This window comes from Triplophysa dalaica, chromosome 7 (genome assembly GCF_015846415.1).
Source record: "Triplophysa dalaica isolate WHDGS20190420 chromosome 7, ASM1584641v1, whole genome shotgun sequence".
In the NCBI taxonomy this organism is placed as follows: domain Eukaryota; kingdom Metazoa; phylum Chordata; class Actinopteri; order Cypriniformes; family Nemacheilidae; genus Triplophysa; species Triplophysa dalaica.
Window position 1 is genome coordinate 10,196,921 of NC_079548.1, and position 14,718 is coordinate 10,211,638.

General features: G+C 37.3%; 2 protein-coding genes across 3 annotated transcripts; one reads left to right on the top strand and one right to left on the bottom strand.

Annotated features, from left to right (window-relative positions):
• Positions 1-577: 577 nt before the first annotated feature.
• LOC130426219 (sterile alpha motif domain-containing protein 9-like) lies at positions 578-9,054 on the top strand. The gene is made up of 3 exons (XM_056752868.1): positions 578-655; positions 3,514-3,565; positions 3,933-9,054. Exons 2-3 carry the CDS (start codon positions 3,562-3,564, stop codon positions 8,471-8,473), a joined length of 4,545 nt encoding a protein of 1,514 aa, XP_056608846.1. The 5' UTR covers positions 578-655; positions 3,514-3,561; the 3' UTR covers positions 8,474-9,054.
• A 106-nt stretch (positions 9,055-9,160) lies between these two features.
• Positions 9,161-14,270, bottom strand: c7h17orf75 (chromosome 7 C17orf75 homolog). Of its 2 annotated transcripts, XM_056752870.1 has the most exons (11): positions 14,164-14,270; positions 13,888-14,075; positions 12,841-12,915; positions 12,420-12,545; positions 12,126-12,256; positions 11,920-11,975; positions 11,141-11,260; positions 10,902-10,966; positions 10,686-10,825; positions 10,494-10,597; positions 9,161-10,364 (listed from the first exon to the last, which is right to left on the bottom strand). In XM_056752870.1, exons 1-11 carry the CDS (start codon positions 14,164-14,166, stop codon positions 10,146-10,148), a joined length of 1,227 nt encoding a protein of 408 aa, XP_056608848.1. In that variant the 5' UTR covers positions 14,167-14,270; the 3' UTR covers positions 9,161-10,145. The 2 variants fall into 2 exon arrangements, with proteins under 2 accessions (XP_056608848.1, XP_056608849.1); XM_056752871.1 differs by lacking the exon at positions 12,841-12,915.
• Positions 14,271-14,718: the final 448 nt, after the last annotated feature.

Here is a 14,718-nt window from a genome sequence, read left to right on the forward strand (position 1 = left end):
AGTGAGCAGTGAAATAACTATTGCTTTCCATTTGTGGTGACTGCTGACTGACATTAGGGATGAGATTAAATAGATCCTGGAACTTAGCCTGGTCTGGAGCAGGCTAGCTCCACAGAATAAATCTCCATGGTAATTTATACCATAACATATCCTCCTGCCCCCTATCCAGCTTTTGTGCAACCGGATTACGGATCAATTGAGCCAGGATCACCAAGATATCCTGGCTTAATCCCTTATCCTAGTTTTGTGCAACAGGCCCCTGGTTATAACTGGTGTGTTTTATGTCACAGAGTAAAATATGAAGATGTTTTGTTGACCACAGACCTTATTTCAGGCGATTTACCAAAAGACTATAAAAACCCCATAGATTTTGAGGTGAGGAAACCGGAAATGTTAAAACACAAACTGGCTTCGGGGATTTGTGTAGAAAGGCCTTTAATTTGCATTCTAATATGCTGTCATCAGTCGGTTGTTGACAAGGCTGATCGGCACACAGCATCCATGGTGATCCTCCAATCAGCATCCCGCAAGTCATGCACAAGCGAGTGCTCCCGCCCTCTGGGCGAAGTCAAGAGAAGCGGATCGAGATGCGGATGGACGCAAGTGTAAACCGTTGCACCGTTAACTTGTTTAAAGTTGTGTGCGTGCCTTCAAAGTAAGTTCATATTTCCAGCGTGTTTTATAACGTCTATGCATTGTCATCATTTCGGTTTGTTTTGTCACCTTACCGTTGTTAATGTTTAACTGCAAGCAATGTACAGTTACAAATAAATATGAAAGTGAGTAAGCTTTTAACGATCTGCCCAGTAATTTACATTTCATCATTCTTAGTATGTGCCGACGACAATATTAATGTGCCATTTTTTTTTTATTTGTTATATATGATCACTGTCGTGACGTTACTGTTCTGTGAGCGCGTGCTCATTGATTTCATTTCCGTCCATTGCCATTGTCACCGCACCTGCGCTGATATGGTGTCAAATTTCAGTTTTGCACTGTTTGAGTTTTACTGGCGCTATAAGCCCATATAATAGCACATTTTCTCTTCTTTTATTTCTTTATACATTATTGCTTGAAATGTTTACTGGTTTATATTTATTGTGGTTATCGTACGTTGTATACACTTATATGCCTTTATTATATTTTATCATGTTAATTATATATATTATCTTGTGTTAGTCTCTAATCGGACTATCTGTTGCGGGTCTATTACCTACTGAACTTGGAACATAATATATTTAACGGTGCTATCTCAGCCAACTATTTTTTCACTTTGCATACAAAAATAAATTTTCTCTGACGCACTCTATAGTATGACAGTGGCAGATAACTTTATTAGGGATGTTGCCAACCACCAAGAACCACACAGCAAAATATGGAAACACAAAATAACTCTATAGGAGTTAATTTTAACACTTTGAAAGTGTCCCATGGGGTCCACTCCCAATATAGTTATTTTAACACTTTTGAAAGTGTTGGCACATTGACACTCTTAAATAGTTAAAAACTTACTCCCCATAGAGTTAAAACACTAACTACAGCCAACTCTAACCAGTGTAAAATAATTGATGTAGGTTGTTACAAATAAACTCACCCCAGTGTAATTTGTTAACTCCTGTGGCGTTTCATGAAGTGTTAATTGGTAAACAAAGACAATAACACTTAACTTGAAGAAAATATTTTTTAATTGTGCTAATTTCAGCCAGAATGTAGAAACATGTAACATTTTTTCAGTAAAAAATTTACTAAATGGAGAGTTGACGCCAGCAAGTTAAAAACTTTCACAAAGCAGGAGTTGATATTAAACAAACTTGATCAATAGCACAATCACAAAACACAGAGTATAATTATTACATTGCGAATCTTTATGAAATAAATTCGTAGAGTTATTGTTTATGCTGCAATTAATTAACTTACATCTGGAGTCAACGGAACATTCATACGCTAACATTAACGATAAAAGACGATACTGACTGCAATATAAAACAATCCATCAAAGCGACCGAATGTTATTGATCAAAAAACATAATTAATAAACCATTAACGTTACCTTTTACTGAGAAAGAGAATATTCGGCCTGATAAGTAACGTTAGTGTCTCAGCACGGTTGACTGCGAGTGAGGTGGGGGAGGGGTTCCTTATTTAACGCTCTAAGAGTTTACAACTGCCAGTCACGGAGCACTGTAGGACTTATTTTTTTATTTAAGATTCACAATCTGTTAAGACACCAACTCTTCATTTGATTCAACTAATTACAGTGTTGGGTTAACTTTAATTAGTGTTAAATTAACTCTAATCTCCTAAACTTTCCATCAACGCCATAATTTTAACTCTGCTGAATTTGCTGTGCAGCTGTGTGGTTAGACCTTATGTATCTTTTCCGGTGTTCTGAAAATGTGTGCTTCTTGCTTAGACTGAGTTACCTCACACACAATAAATTAAAGAGAATAGCAGACTGAAAAAAAGGTCCTTGTAAATTTATAGTAAAGTATTGGCAGCAGTGGTTCCAGCCATTTACTGTAATTTTACAGGTTTTTTCATTTTAAGTGGTGCTCTAATTCCACAGTAAAATACTGGCAGCTATTTACCGCATTTTGTACAGTTCAAGTACAGTTTGTGTGAGTTGAATGGCACTGGCATGATTCAAAGGCCTTCAGGAAAGATAGAGAATGAGGGATTACCCCGTGGCATAGTTACGCCATGTAAAGGTGTTGTGCGTCAGTGCAAAGTGAGAGCATGTTTTGACTGCAATATTCAGTACGTTAGATACCGTCTTAACTTGCATCGTCTTAATAAGGCTAATACATAGTTTTGTGATGGTTTTATGTTGATGTAGTACTGTTACGCATATATTAAGTTCATACAATGTTATTTATTTATTTATTTACGGTTGTCCATATGCTTTTATTGTCGGATATCCTGTCTTTATATGCTTAAAGTTAACAACTACATGCACACGTGTATAACAGTAAGGCTGTCATTTATTACCTTATTTAGTTATAAGATAAAATCTAGACATATGATTGCTGGAAAAAGTTCTGGAAAAAGTTCCGCTCCCAGATCTGCTTAGAACATTATCTCCCAACATCCAAACCATTTATTAATTTGATTTGATTAATTGAAGAGTGATCCAAGTGCAGAAAGAAACTTAGAGTTCAACAAGAACCAAAAGTTTAACAATGTGAGAGATGCGGCAGACCGGATTGAATTTGGAAAATTATTCCAACAACTGGGAATAGTATAGCCTACATCTATTAATAAATTGTTACTTAATCAGTTACCCATGATACTGGAATGATTATTAGTAGTATTATAAAACTAATACTAGTAATAATATTGTCTTCCACTGTATAGAGCTAACTTTGCAGTAAACGTTTGCCTTTCTTTTTCAGGTTGATAAGACAAGTATTTTACGAGAAAGAATATGTCAGATACTGTGACAGTAATTGTGTTTAGTAGTATAAAAACACAGAAAAAGACTAAATACTTTGTTTGTTTACTTTGTTTCAACAGTAATGGCACAAAACATTTATAAAAGATAAATTGCATGACCTCTTCAGAATGGGTGAGTAAAATAGTTCACAAACAAAACATGTCACAATCATGCACAATATTTTACCCACTTTTTTAAAGTGGCCGTGCAACGGTGTTTCATGCATTCTGACATCTTTACAATGTTGAACGTGCAGTCTTCTCATGCTTAACATGGTCAACTTGTCAAAAATGAGTTGGGCTTATTACGTAGTATTTCTGTGCTCGATACACCCCCCCAGCGATCGTACAGGTTTCGGATTTCAGGGCCGCATTAAATAATTTGGTTTACCTTGCATCAAATCGATTGGTTCTATTAATGTACATTAATTGAAATGTAATTACATTGTCTTGTGTTATTTCTAAGCTATAAAATATTACTCATACTCTGTTCCTCCTAGACTACAAATCCATACCATGTTCAAACTGGAATGAAACCCATGTTAGCTCATGGTTACAGACAATTGGACTAAAACCAGAGTACATAGAGAAACTTGAGAAAGAAGAAGTAACAGGACCTGTACTTCTAACAATTGAAAAATCATATTTACGTGAAATTGGTTTGCAAGGTGGCCAAATACAGCTTTTGCTACGTAGACGAGAGGAGCTTTTACAGCAGGACAAGTCAAAAATACTACAAAATACTTCCCATCTTGGTGAAGGCAGAGAGTATGCAGAACCTAAGGTTGATTCCTGCAGTGGTGTAACTAAACTGGAAGAAACATTGTCAGTTAGTGATGACTCTGCAGCACCTGTGTTTTTGACAACAAGTGGGTATCGAAAATTTGATGACAATGATGTATACTTCAGCTACAAAAAGAATGACATACTTCCACCAGAGACAGGAATATACAAAATGATCACTCCATGTCATGAGTATAAATCTCTGGAAAATGCGTGTAAATTGGAATCAAGAAAACTGAAGGTCAAATATGCCAGTGAAGTTATTCGATTTGCATGTGCATGCATGAATATGCGTGCAAATGGCACAATCCACTTTGGGGTCATGGACAAGACAAAAACATCCTACAAACATGGAGAGATTATTGGAATTCCCATCAAAGACAGAGAAGACTACGAAGATGCATTAGACTTCATTGAACATTGTTTTCCAACACAGAACTCTGATGCAAGAAAATGTATCAAGCCTCCAAAATTCATTCCAGTAATTGATAAAGATGATCAGACCCAAAGCTGGATCGTCGAAGTCGATGTAGTTCCTATGGTGAATATTGTAAGGGGAAAATTATATAGTGCACGTATTCCAAAGTTCAATGAGAAAACCAATAAAGTTGAATATGAGCAAAAAGCTTATTATCATAGAGTAGGACCCAACACACCACGTATATCGGAAGATGAACTTGTAAATTTTGTTCAAGCACTCATAGACCTTGACCAAAAAAGAGAATGGGAAGAAAATTACCAGAATCACACAGAAGTACATTTTAAAGAAGACTTGGGAAGAAAACTCTGTGTCCTTCTAACACGTGGAAAGAAATGCATGGACAACACGTTGCGTTACATTATTGTGTCGAACAGATTTGATCAAGAAAACCTCCAAAACATCAAATTCCTTGCCCACATGAATATCTTTTCAGTTTTTGACTTTGATCCTGACTCCAAATTACTTGGATTTTGTCATAATTACAAAGAGCACCATGCAGTCAACCTTCACTTCCTTAATGATTATGATCATAGGGAGAACATAACTGACTTTATTAAAAAGTTACAGCTCTATGAAAGAACAAGTTGGATTTTCTGCAATGGCCGAAATGATTACAATGGAGATGAGAGTCCATGCGATGAAAGGACATGGATCAAAAACAAGAAGAAACTACTGAAAAGAGCAGTATCTGTTATCTGCAATGACATTCTTCCTAAAGGATCATTTGTGGTGCTGTTCATTCTTAATTGTGAAGTTGAACAACCCCTTGTTGACACTTTTCATGAGTTCTACGCAGAAATGAGTGGACATGAAGACATAGTCATCATCTCAGAGTCAATGGAGAATTATAAGAAATGGGCAAGTCTTGCCCAAGTGTCTTGTTCCCTGGATGCACTTGAACAAAACAGTGTAGTTGGAATGCCAATGAGTCATATAGATGCCACAATTCAAAGCATTCAGCTTACAAGTCGTCGACGTGAAAGACGTTTACCTGTATCAAATAAAGGAGTATGCTTTTTAAAACCTGTTGATGAGGATTATATGCTCTCCTTAGAAGTAGTCAGTGTGGATCAGTGTGATGAAACAAATGAAAATATAATGGAGCAAGAACAAATAAACAAAATTGAACAATACTTCTACCAGGGAGGAAAAATTGATTGGATGAATTTGTGGCTGGCTGACAGAACTCAGTGTGGAGAAGTTATCAAGCGTGATGCATATGAGGACATTAACAAAATGTTAGAAGATCTTGTTTTAAGTAACACATCGAAAAGGTCAATTGAAAACATCAACATATATCATCATCCTGGCAGTGGTGGAAGCACAGTTGCTCGACAGATTCTCTGGAATTGGAGGAAAAAGATACGATGTGCTATAGTTAATCAATCATACCAGCCAACAACTGTGTGTGAACACGCTGTAATGCTTCAAAATTATCAGGAAGTTGACAGTAATTCCTGTTTACCTGTCCTCTTGTTGCTGGAGGATTGCAATACAGAGTATCAGGATGACCTCAGACGAGAATTAAGCAATGCAGTTACATCACTGAAGATTAGTTCCTCAACACTGTGTTTCATTATTCTGTGCTGTAAAAGGTCTCTTGATCCAGAAAATATGTGTAAAGCGTGGCCTTTACGCACAGTTGCAGTTACACACAAGCTATCATCTGAAGAAAAGAAACTTTTCTCAAAGAAGGCAGAAAATCTCAAGCCAAAGTTTGAACCAGAATTTATACTCACATTTGTACTCATGAGCAAAGAGTTTCAGCCATCTTATATCACAGGCTGTGTTGGGAACCTTCTGAAGGGAATTGACCATTCGTGTTCTCAGACACAGCTGATCAAATTTGTTGCACTACTAAACAGCCATATTCAGAATTCTTATCTGTCTATATCCCACTGTGAGGCATTCTTACGTATAGGGATTCAAATGGAACAAGTTCGACACCATGCATTTGAAAACTATTTAAGTGAACAAGCTAGGTTTTTTTTCATACAGCTCAAATCTAGTGAAACACATATTGACTCGTTTAGGATCATTCATCATTTGGTGGCTAAGGAGATTTTGAAGCAGCTGTCAAGCCAACAGCCCCAGAGTGCTATAGCAATGGATCTGCTCCAGAACAAAGTGCTTTTTGACCACAGATTTGATCAGGAAGAATTTAAAAAGTTTGTCAGAGTTCTGTTTATCAAGCGGACCAAGAAAAGTAAAGGGGATCCGAATGACAGTTGGTTTTCTCCCTTAATAGAGCATGTGTGGAAGACAGAGTCTCTGGAAAAAGCTATAGGCCTTTTAAAGGTAGCTTACGAGCGTTTTAAAGAGGATGCTTTTGTTGCTCAACAACTTGCACGACTTCTTAATGAAAATAAAAGGTTTGAGGAAGCTCATACCTGGGCTGAATGTGCAAAGTCTCGTCTCCCGCAACACACATACATACTTGACACAGTGGGACAAGTGTACAAAAAGTGGTTCTATCACAAACAAGATGCTATTCTTGAAAAAGACCCCATCAAACCAGAGGATATCACTGATATAATTGATACGGCTCTTAAGGGAATGGATGCTTTCAGAGCCTCAGAAAACTGTCCAGAGTCACAGAAAGTCTGCTTAAATAATTCTTACTTTGGAGAAGTTGATATTGGATGTCGATTGCTTGAGCTGCTGTCAAATGTTGATGTTTTTGCTACCAAAATGGGAAAGTTCAGACTTGTGGATTACCTTCTTACAGACTATACACCAGAGGAAGTACAGAAGCCTTGGCAGAAGTTTCATGGCCTTTTGAAAGGAATTAACAACAGCATCTTAATTGCCCTGGAATGCATTTGTGAGGATCTCGCTCGCTTTCAGAATCACAGTTCGGAGGAAGAGGAAGAGTTGGATGAAGGAGAGCCTGAGAAAATAAATAATCCAAGAAAATGGCTTCTAAGGAAAAGTGCTGTGTATGCCAAGATTTTCAGTGTTGACATTCAAAAGGATGAGGCTATTGGTAATGACACAGTCTCTACGTTCATGAGACAAATGAACATTTTTCAACTTGGAGGCGGAAACGTTACAACAATTCTTTACCTGCTTTCGGATAACAAGAGACAAAGAGCTGGAGAAAAACTTGAGAAAATAATAAGTCTCTTTCCAGCAGACCTAAAAGATCTCGACAAGACAGTGCTCATAAACGCCATATTTTGCCAAATAGCTCTTTCATGTGCCTCACCTAGCTCTGAGAAACTTTTTTCCATTCAAAAACTTCAAGAGCTCACCAGACATTTTGGTAGAGAAAGAAGAACTCCATTACCAGCGACTGCATACTTTCTCCTCTCACTTTTGTTCTGGCCAGAGGATTTAACAAGCAGAGAGGATTCTACTACAAGAAGTGACATTGTCACAAATGCAATAGGCAGACTCCACAGGTACTATGAAATTAATCCCACTGCCGTGAGGAAAGGTAGGATTTTAACTCACTTCTTTCTCGGAAAAGCAAGAGGTCTCAATAAAATTGTCCACAAGACCACAATTGAAAAATTCATCAAGGGTACCTTCAATGAGAGACGTCTCAAGTGGCAGGGCGGTGAGGTGTGGACAAACCCAGAAGTTGTGAGACTGCTAAAGAGAGTTGATGGATACACTGAAAATGGAAATCTGTTCATAAGGTTATCTAAGACCAATATCAGAGTCATTCCACTTTTTTCAGCATCTTTGCCAAGTTCAAATGAAAATATGACTTTCTATCTGGGGTTTTCTTTTCATGGAGTGGTAGCTTTTGACATCAAAGTCTCACAATAGAATTGTTATTTAAAGGTTCAGATTACTTTATCAAAAATACCAACTTGTGGGATTATAATGTATAGCAATGTGTTTAAAATGTCTGCCTCTTATTTGGTTTGTTTTGAAACTGTATATTACATCATATTTTTGTACATTTTGACATTGGAGACATATATTTATGCAGATATTTAGATAAGTAAACTCAGTAAGGATAGCTTTAGAAGGCACTACCTGTTGGAAGGCACTTAATTACAGAAGATACTTCTCGTCACATTTTTCCAATTGTTTAGTATCTTTATAACAATGTTTAGATGGAATTGAATGATTAAGAACAGCATTAACATACAAGAATGTACATTAAACATGACATTTGAAGTGGACCTGTATGTTTTACAATGTAACTTAAATTACTCATATTGCATTATCTTTTATTTTTAATGCCATGATTTTCTGACATCAATAATTAGCTAAAAAATATGATGTGATCTTATATTTATGTACATTAGTATGCAAAAAATGTCTGTCCTTTATTTTGATGGTGACTTTCAGTTTGAATAATACATTTTAAGTTGTACATTTAATAAAAAAAACTTTTAGAATTTCTTAAATATTCTTGATATTCTAATCTATTATAAAAGAGGAAGTTTAGTTTAATTCTTGAATGTGCATCATTCATCAAGGTTAACTGTATAAACATGGACTGAATGCATTAAACAAGTTTTTAATCCATAATTGCAGACAGAATTAAATTTTGCTGAAACAAATTATCCAGTTACGCAAAATCAAAAAGAAATTTTCAGGAACTCTAGGAGACAAGTCTAAAGCAAGTATAAACATATAACTGTACTTATCAGTACATCATACCAGTAAACAAAAGTTATTTTTTAACCAAACACAGAATTATATTTCTTCTGTGTTCATTACATGTACATCTTGCTTCAGTATTTATGCAATTGATTTGGTATTGAGATAAAAGTTTCCAAATTCGTGTCTTGTCTTTGGTAAACAAATAGTCAAATTGCAAGAGGAGAACATTTTCAGTTAGAAAAATACAAAACATCAGCAGTATTAGAAATTAAGTAAATTAAATAATTTATATTATTTCTAACACTCAAACTGATGTGATGTGCTTAATTTCCATTGAGATTTGTGGTTTTCATCATTGAGTGTTACATGTTAATATTGGCTCATGCAGAGTTTCAGGATTTTGTGATTAATTTTTTTTTTATCTTTGCTAGCAATTCTTGTACAGGACTGTTGAATGTATTTTAAAATATTGAATATCTAAGTTTCTCAAAAATCCACTATGCAATGACTGTTACACATAGATATTAGAATCAGTTTTCACATTTAAATAGTAGTACTATATTAACATTTATACACATTAACGAAGAGAAATTAATTCAAAATGAACTTTAAATAAAGTTTGATCACAATATTTTCAGATGGTCCATTTTACAAGATCTTTTTCTAATTATTCACAAAACAGTGAAATAATAAAAATACAACATACAGCAGCACGTCACAGCAAAATCATTTGCTCATGAATGTCTAAAGATGGACTATATTTAGTGTTTCCAGGTTAAAATTGCAAATCTATGACCACACAGGTTTAATAATGGGGGCTGAATTAGGAAATTCAGTTGGGGACTGTCTCTCAGACAGTTGGCCCTCTGCAGCCCTAGAGGTGTCAGTACAGTGTTCCCTGTGCCTGCTCACTGAGGAACTCCTCCAGGACGTTTATGATTCCACAGGCTTCTGGAAGGCTGCTGTGCTCGGCTCGTGCGTTCTGAAGCAGCACATCCCCATTTCCACAGTTTTGAAGGAAGAGACAGCAGCGAAACAGAGCGTAGTGACTCATTTCAGCCTGGCGAATAAAACGCTTCAGGTTGTTCATGTCCTGAATGGCCTGCATAGATACACATGGTGGGTGCAGAAAATACCAACTTTAATATTACCTACAATTTAAGATTTTCCACGACCATGAAAGTCTGTATTAAAACAGCAAGTTTCTGTAATACACAAGCAAAACAATAACCTTCAGTTTGAAGTTCTCCAAGATCTGACGAAGGAGGAAAGGGTTAAAGCGATCAGCAGCATTGAGGAAAGCCTGGATCCAGTCATCACAGAACCGGTTACTGACTGCAGAAGTCACAATACAACAGTATCACATTAACATACACATAAATGAAGAAAGAGTGTGGAATGAGGGGAAGTGGATGATGCTGACCTGCATTGGTAAGTGTGGGTGGGGTGGTGGAGAAGTCGATGATCAGATTGCTGTTGGATTCTTCTGACATGGCCTTACATAGAGAAGAGGTGGTGGTGTCCTCCTGGACTAGACCCTGCAGGCTTGCTGCTTTAATAAATCTAACACACAACACTGACATCACAATTACAAACTATATCAGTGTTTAAACACTGAAAATATGAAGCTTTCACTTACCTTGCTACATCTGCTTTTGTCTTCTCATCCGCCCCTGTGACTTCTACTAGCTTGTGACTCAAAGCCTGTAGACAGATACTCCTTATCAGTGATCGACAAGTATGGTAAACTCATTCGTCATGTTGACCAAAACCCATGCAAACCAAGGTAAAATAACATCCTCCAGGGGCCTGGCCACACTGTTTAATTTGTTTTCAAATCTGACTTTTTATCATTCGTGTGGTGTCGCGGTCACTTACAGCATGCAGAAGGTAGCCGACGTTTGGTTGCAACAGTTGAACCACTCTGTGAATATGCATCACCGCCTCTTCATACCAGCAGCTCAGGTAAGGTCTCACATCAGTCTCCAAATTCTCCATCTGTAACCAGGAGTAACCCAGTGTCACATCACCTATTCCAGTGTTTCCCAACCTTTTTTCCTTGGGCCCCCCCCGTACATATATGACAATCAGAGCCCCCCCAACCATCATATATGTGTGTCTTACTTTCCTGTTGTTTAACCTCATTGGGAGTTGTATTGTGTCTTATGCTGATATGAGTATCCGTTGGTCTCCATCACAAGGTTCATAATAATGTCATGAGACAATGTTTTGATATTGTAATCTTGAATGTTAAAAACACATATTGAATCTGTTTCTAGTCAGACGAAGTTTGGCAGAGCTTGACTGAGCATCAACGCACAACTTAGATTATTCAATAAATCATTTGTCTGTCTATTTAACATCACTTCGTCTCCTGCCTGCTGTTCTTCCCCTAAACTCTATATCTCCCTGGTGGTTGGATTAAAGGATTGACTCACAACGGAGTTGATATCTCCAGGTGTAATTTGTTCCTGACGGAGAGAGATCTAGTGAAACTGGACTCAAAGTTTAGATCTATAAGATCTACTAGCCATATCTCATAGTTGGATCTATCACCCCTAAGGGGGTCGCGGACCACAGGTTGGGAACCACTGACCTATTCAACATACTGTATTACGTACTGGTCACAATGTATGTTGTTTTAAAAACATTCTCACCTCTGGGGTCAAACTGGCCTGTAGACCCTGCACATACTTGTCCAGCTCAATTCTGAATGTTTGAAGGGTTAAGGAAGAATAATATGGGGAGGGTGGCAAAGCTAGTCTATTTATGACATAAGTGTTTCAACTTTTAGTTTCAACTTAGATATAAAACTTTCATCCCCAAACAGTGTAGGGTATTTCTGCATTTATAATTGAAGGATATGCATTCAGGCCCTTCTCTGACCCTCCTAGAAGACACACCACCCAGCCATTCCCATCTGTCTCAGGCTGTTGAGGAGATTTCTCTTGTTCCAACAGACAGCAGTAGCAGCCCACCGCTTGCTCAGAGAGGCTTTAAAACACAAAAACAACACATGCAAAAAATAAACATAATACATTTAATTTCGCCCAGTTGGTCTGTATTAGTAACACAGCAAGAAATTACACATATTTGAATCCATCAAAATTGAGCAATAATACTTTGAAATAAGGTTTGCAAGCAAGATATGAGGTACCTTAGGTTCACAGTGGCAATATTGCCCATACCCCCCAGCAGAGCACCCTTGCTCAACCTGCGAGAGATATAGCTCCGCAGTTCTGGCTCCGCCTCCGGTGCCAAACTGGAGTCCAATAGGGTAAGACTGTAAAAGTGAAAAATGTGTTACAAAGTGTACCAGCCACAATAGTGACAAGGAAGGACAAAAGCAAGCAAGCGGACAGATAAGCAGTTAATGAAGCAATGATGTTCACAGAATCACCAGCATCCCCTTGCAGAGATTCACACTAACAGAAAGATCAGAGAATTGAGATTATAGACACATCAGCTAAATCATAATGGAACAAGCCAACACGATGAAAAGACAGACACAGTATCCTGAGTGACCACAGCCAAGACCGAAGTCAGCAAATGACTGACAGATGAAGGACCCTCTTTACCTAAAGTCATCCTGACTTGTAGTTGAGTCTGACCTTCCCTGGCTCCACTCCACACTTTCTCCAGAAGCCTCAGATCTGGGTAGTTCAATAATGCATTTAATGCTTTAATACGTAGCAAAAAAATTATTTCCCGGGATTCTCACAAGGGTGGATGTATAAACATTTTAAAGACTGTGTTTAGGGTAAACCAGGTACATAGATTTCTTTAAAAAGACATTAATTACATCCTCATGTAGACAATAATAAAACCCAACTGTAAAATATAGTAACACTTTCCTTAAATCATGTATGTATAATGCATTATAAAAGTAGTTTTAAAGCATTGTAATGCACCTTTTAATGAATCGTAATGTCTTATAAATAATTGTTATTACAGTTTATAAATTATACACTTAGCATTTCATTTTTACACTCCACATTCTAAATTGGTTATACTTCTTTACAACTACATATAATGCATTACAGCACACATTATGAAGTATTATAATGCATTTTACCCTTTAATAACTCTTTATAATGCATTATACGTACATGCTTCAAGGAAAGTGCTACCAAAGATATTTATTGTTGGACCTTTGTTCACGGTGGAGGATGAAAAACGACTTAAGAAATAAACAACTAGAAATGCATTAATAAACAAATGAATAAAAAGAAAAATGTAGAAATAAATGTAGAAACAGATACTAAATTACACATTTAAATGTATTCCCACATGTCCGTACATTATCTTTTGTTGGTATTATTTCTGTATTTCTCCATTTATTTATAGCCTAACATTACATACCCAAGTCATATTCGTGTTCCATAATGAAGAGTGCAAATGTATTTCAGTTTAGCAGAATGCTGAATCGTGATAGATTTTTCTAATACGTTTTTAAATTAAATTACAAGAGGTTTGCCATGACCATTAATGCACATATTCAACCTATATAATATTTAATGTCATGCACAAAAAGAAAAATTCTGCACCTAGAGAGCTTAACGTTACGTATCTTACATTATCTCCAGCAAGGAAACTAACGTAAATATAAGTGAACGCCACTTTACCTTCTGCTCTGGTAATAATATATAGCATAGTAACTGTTAATCTGTTGTATTTTCTGGCTGTATCCGCCGATCTCTTCGTTGTCGAAGTCTCCATCTCTTTCATCCACGTCTATGGACTCTTGAAACGAGGATGTTTGCGATGTAAACATCTCTCTGTAACGGCGAAAGCAGTCTGGCGACGATTGTATCTGGTACGGATTATATGATACGATAACAACTATATATCAGTAAACTGAGAGATGTTAACCCACCGCAGTTAAGTGATTATGTAGTTACCATTGAAATGCTAGTAGGTGATTGTTGATATGTGTCATGCAGTGGGTCAAATGACACTGCGCATGCGCTGTCCAGTCTTCTACGCAAGCGCGCCAAACTCCGCGTGCCTTCGCATCTGATACACACTGTACTCTACTGTTGTGTGCATATTTGTAAGACATGCCGTCAAACGTAGAGATTAAAGCAACTGTGCATGATTTGTGTCACCTCACGAAGCGTGCAAAGGAGCTGAGCGGATCCGATGGGACTGTGATTCGCCAGCAGGACACGTTTTTCAAAATCCCGGCAGGACGACTGAAACTCAGAGACCTTCAGGATGGAAGAGGACAGCTCATATTCTACGAGAGGCCCGACAGAGAGGGACCAAAGCTGTCAAACTACTCTATAAGCCCTACCGACGATCCACAAGGACTTGTCAACGTTTTGACGGATGCTTTGGGACAAGCGGGGCAAGTGAAGAAGGAGAGGAGGCTGTATATGGTGGGGCAGACCAGGGTGCATGTTGATTCTGTGGAAGGCTTGGGAGATTTCATGGAGCTTGAGGTGGTGATGAAA

What these genes read in the sequence shown, in the direction of transcription:
- c7h17orf75 (XM_056752870.1), bottom strand. An exon ending in ATTGCCACTGTGAACCTAAG is followed by an intron (nt 12,257 to 12,419) that starts GTACCTCATATC and finishes TGTGTTTTAAAG; the next exon opens with CCTCTCTGAGCAAGCGGTGG. An exon ending in TCGGCTACCTTCTGCATGCT is followed by an intron (nt 10,967 to 11,140) that starts GTAAGTGACCGC and finishes ATCTGTCTACAG; the next exon opens with GCTTTGAGTCACAAGCTAGT.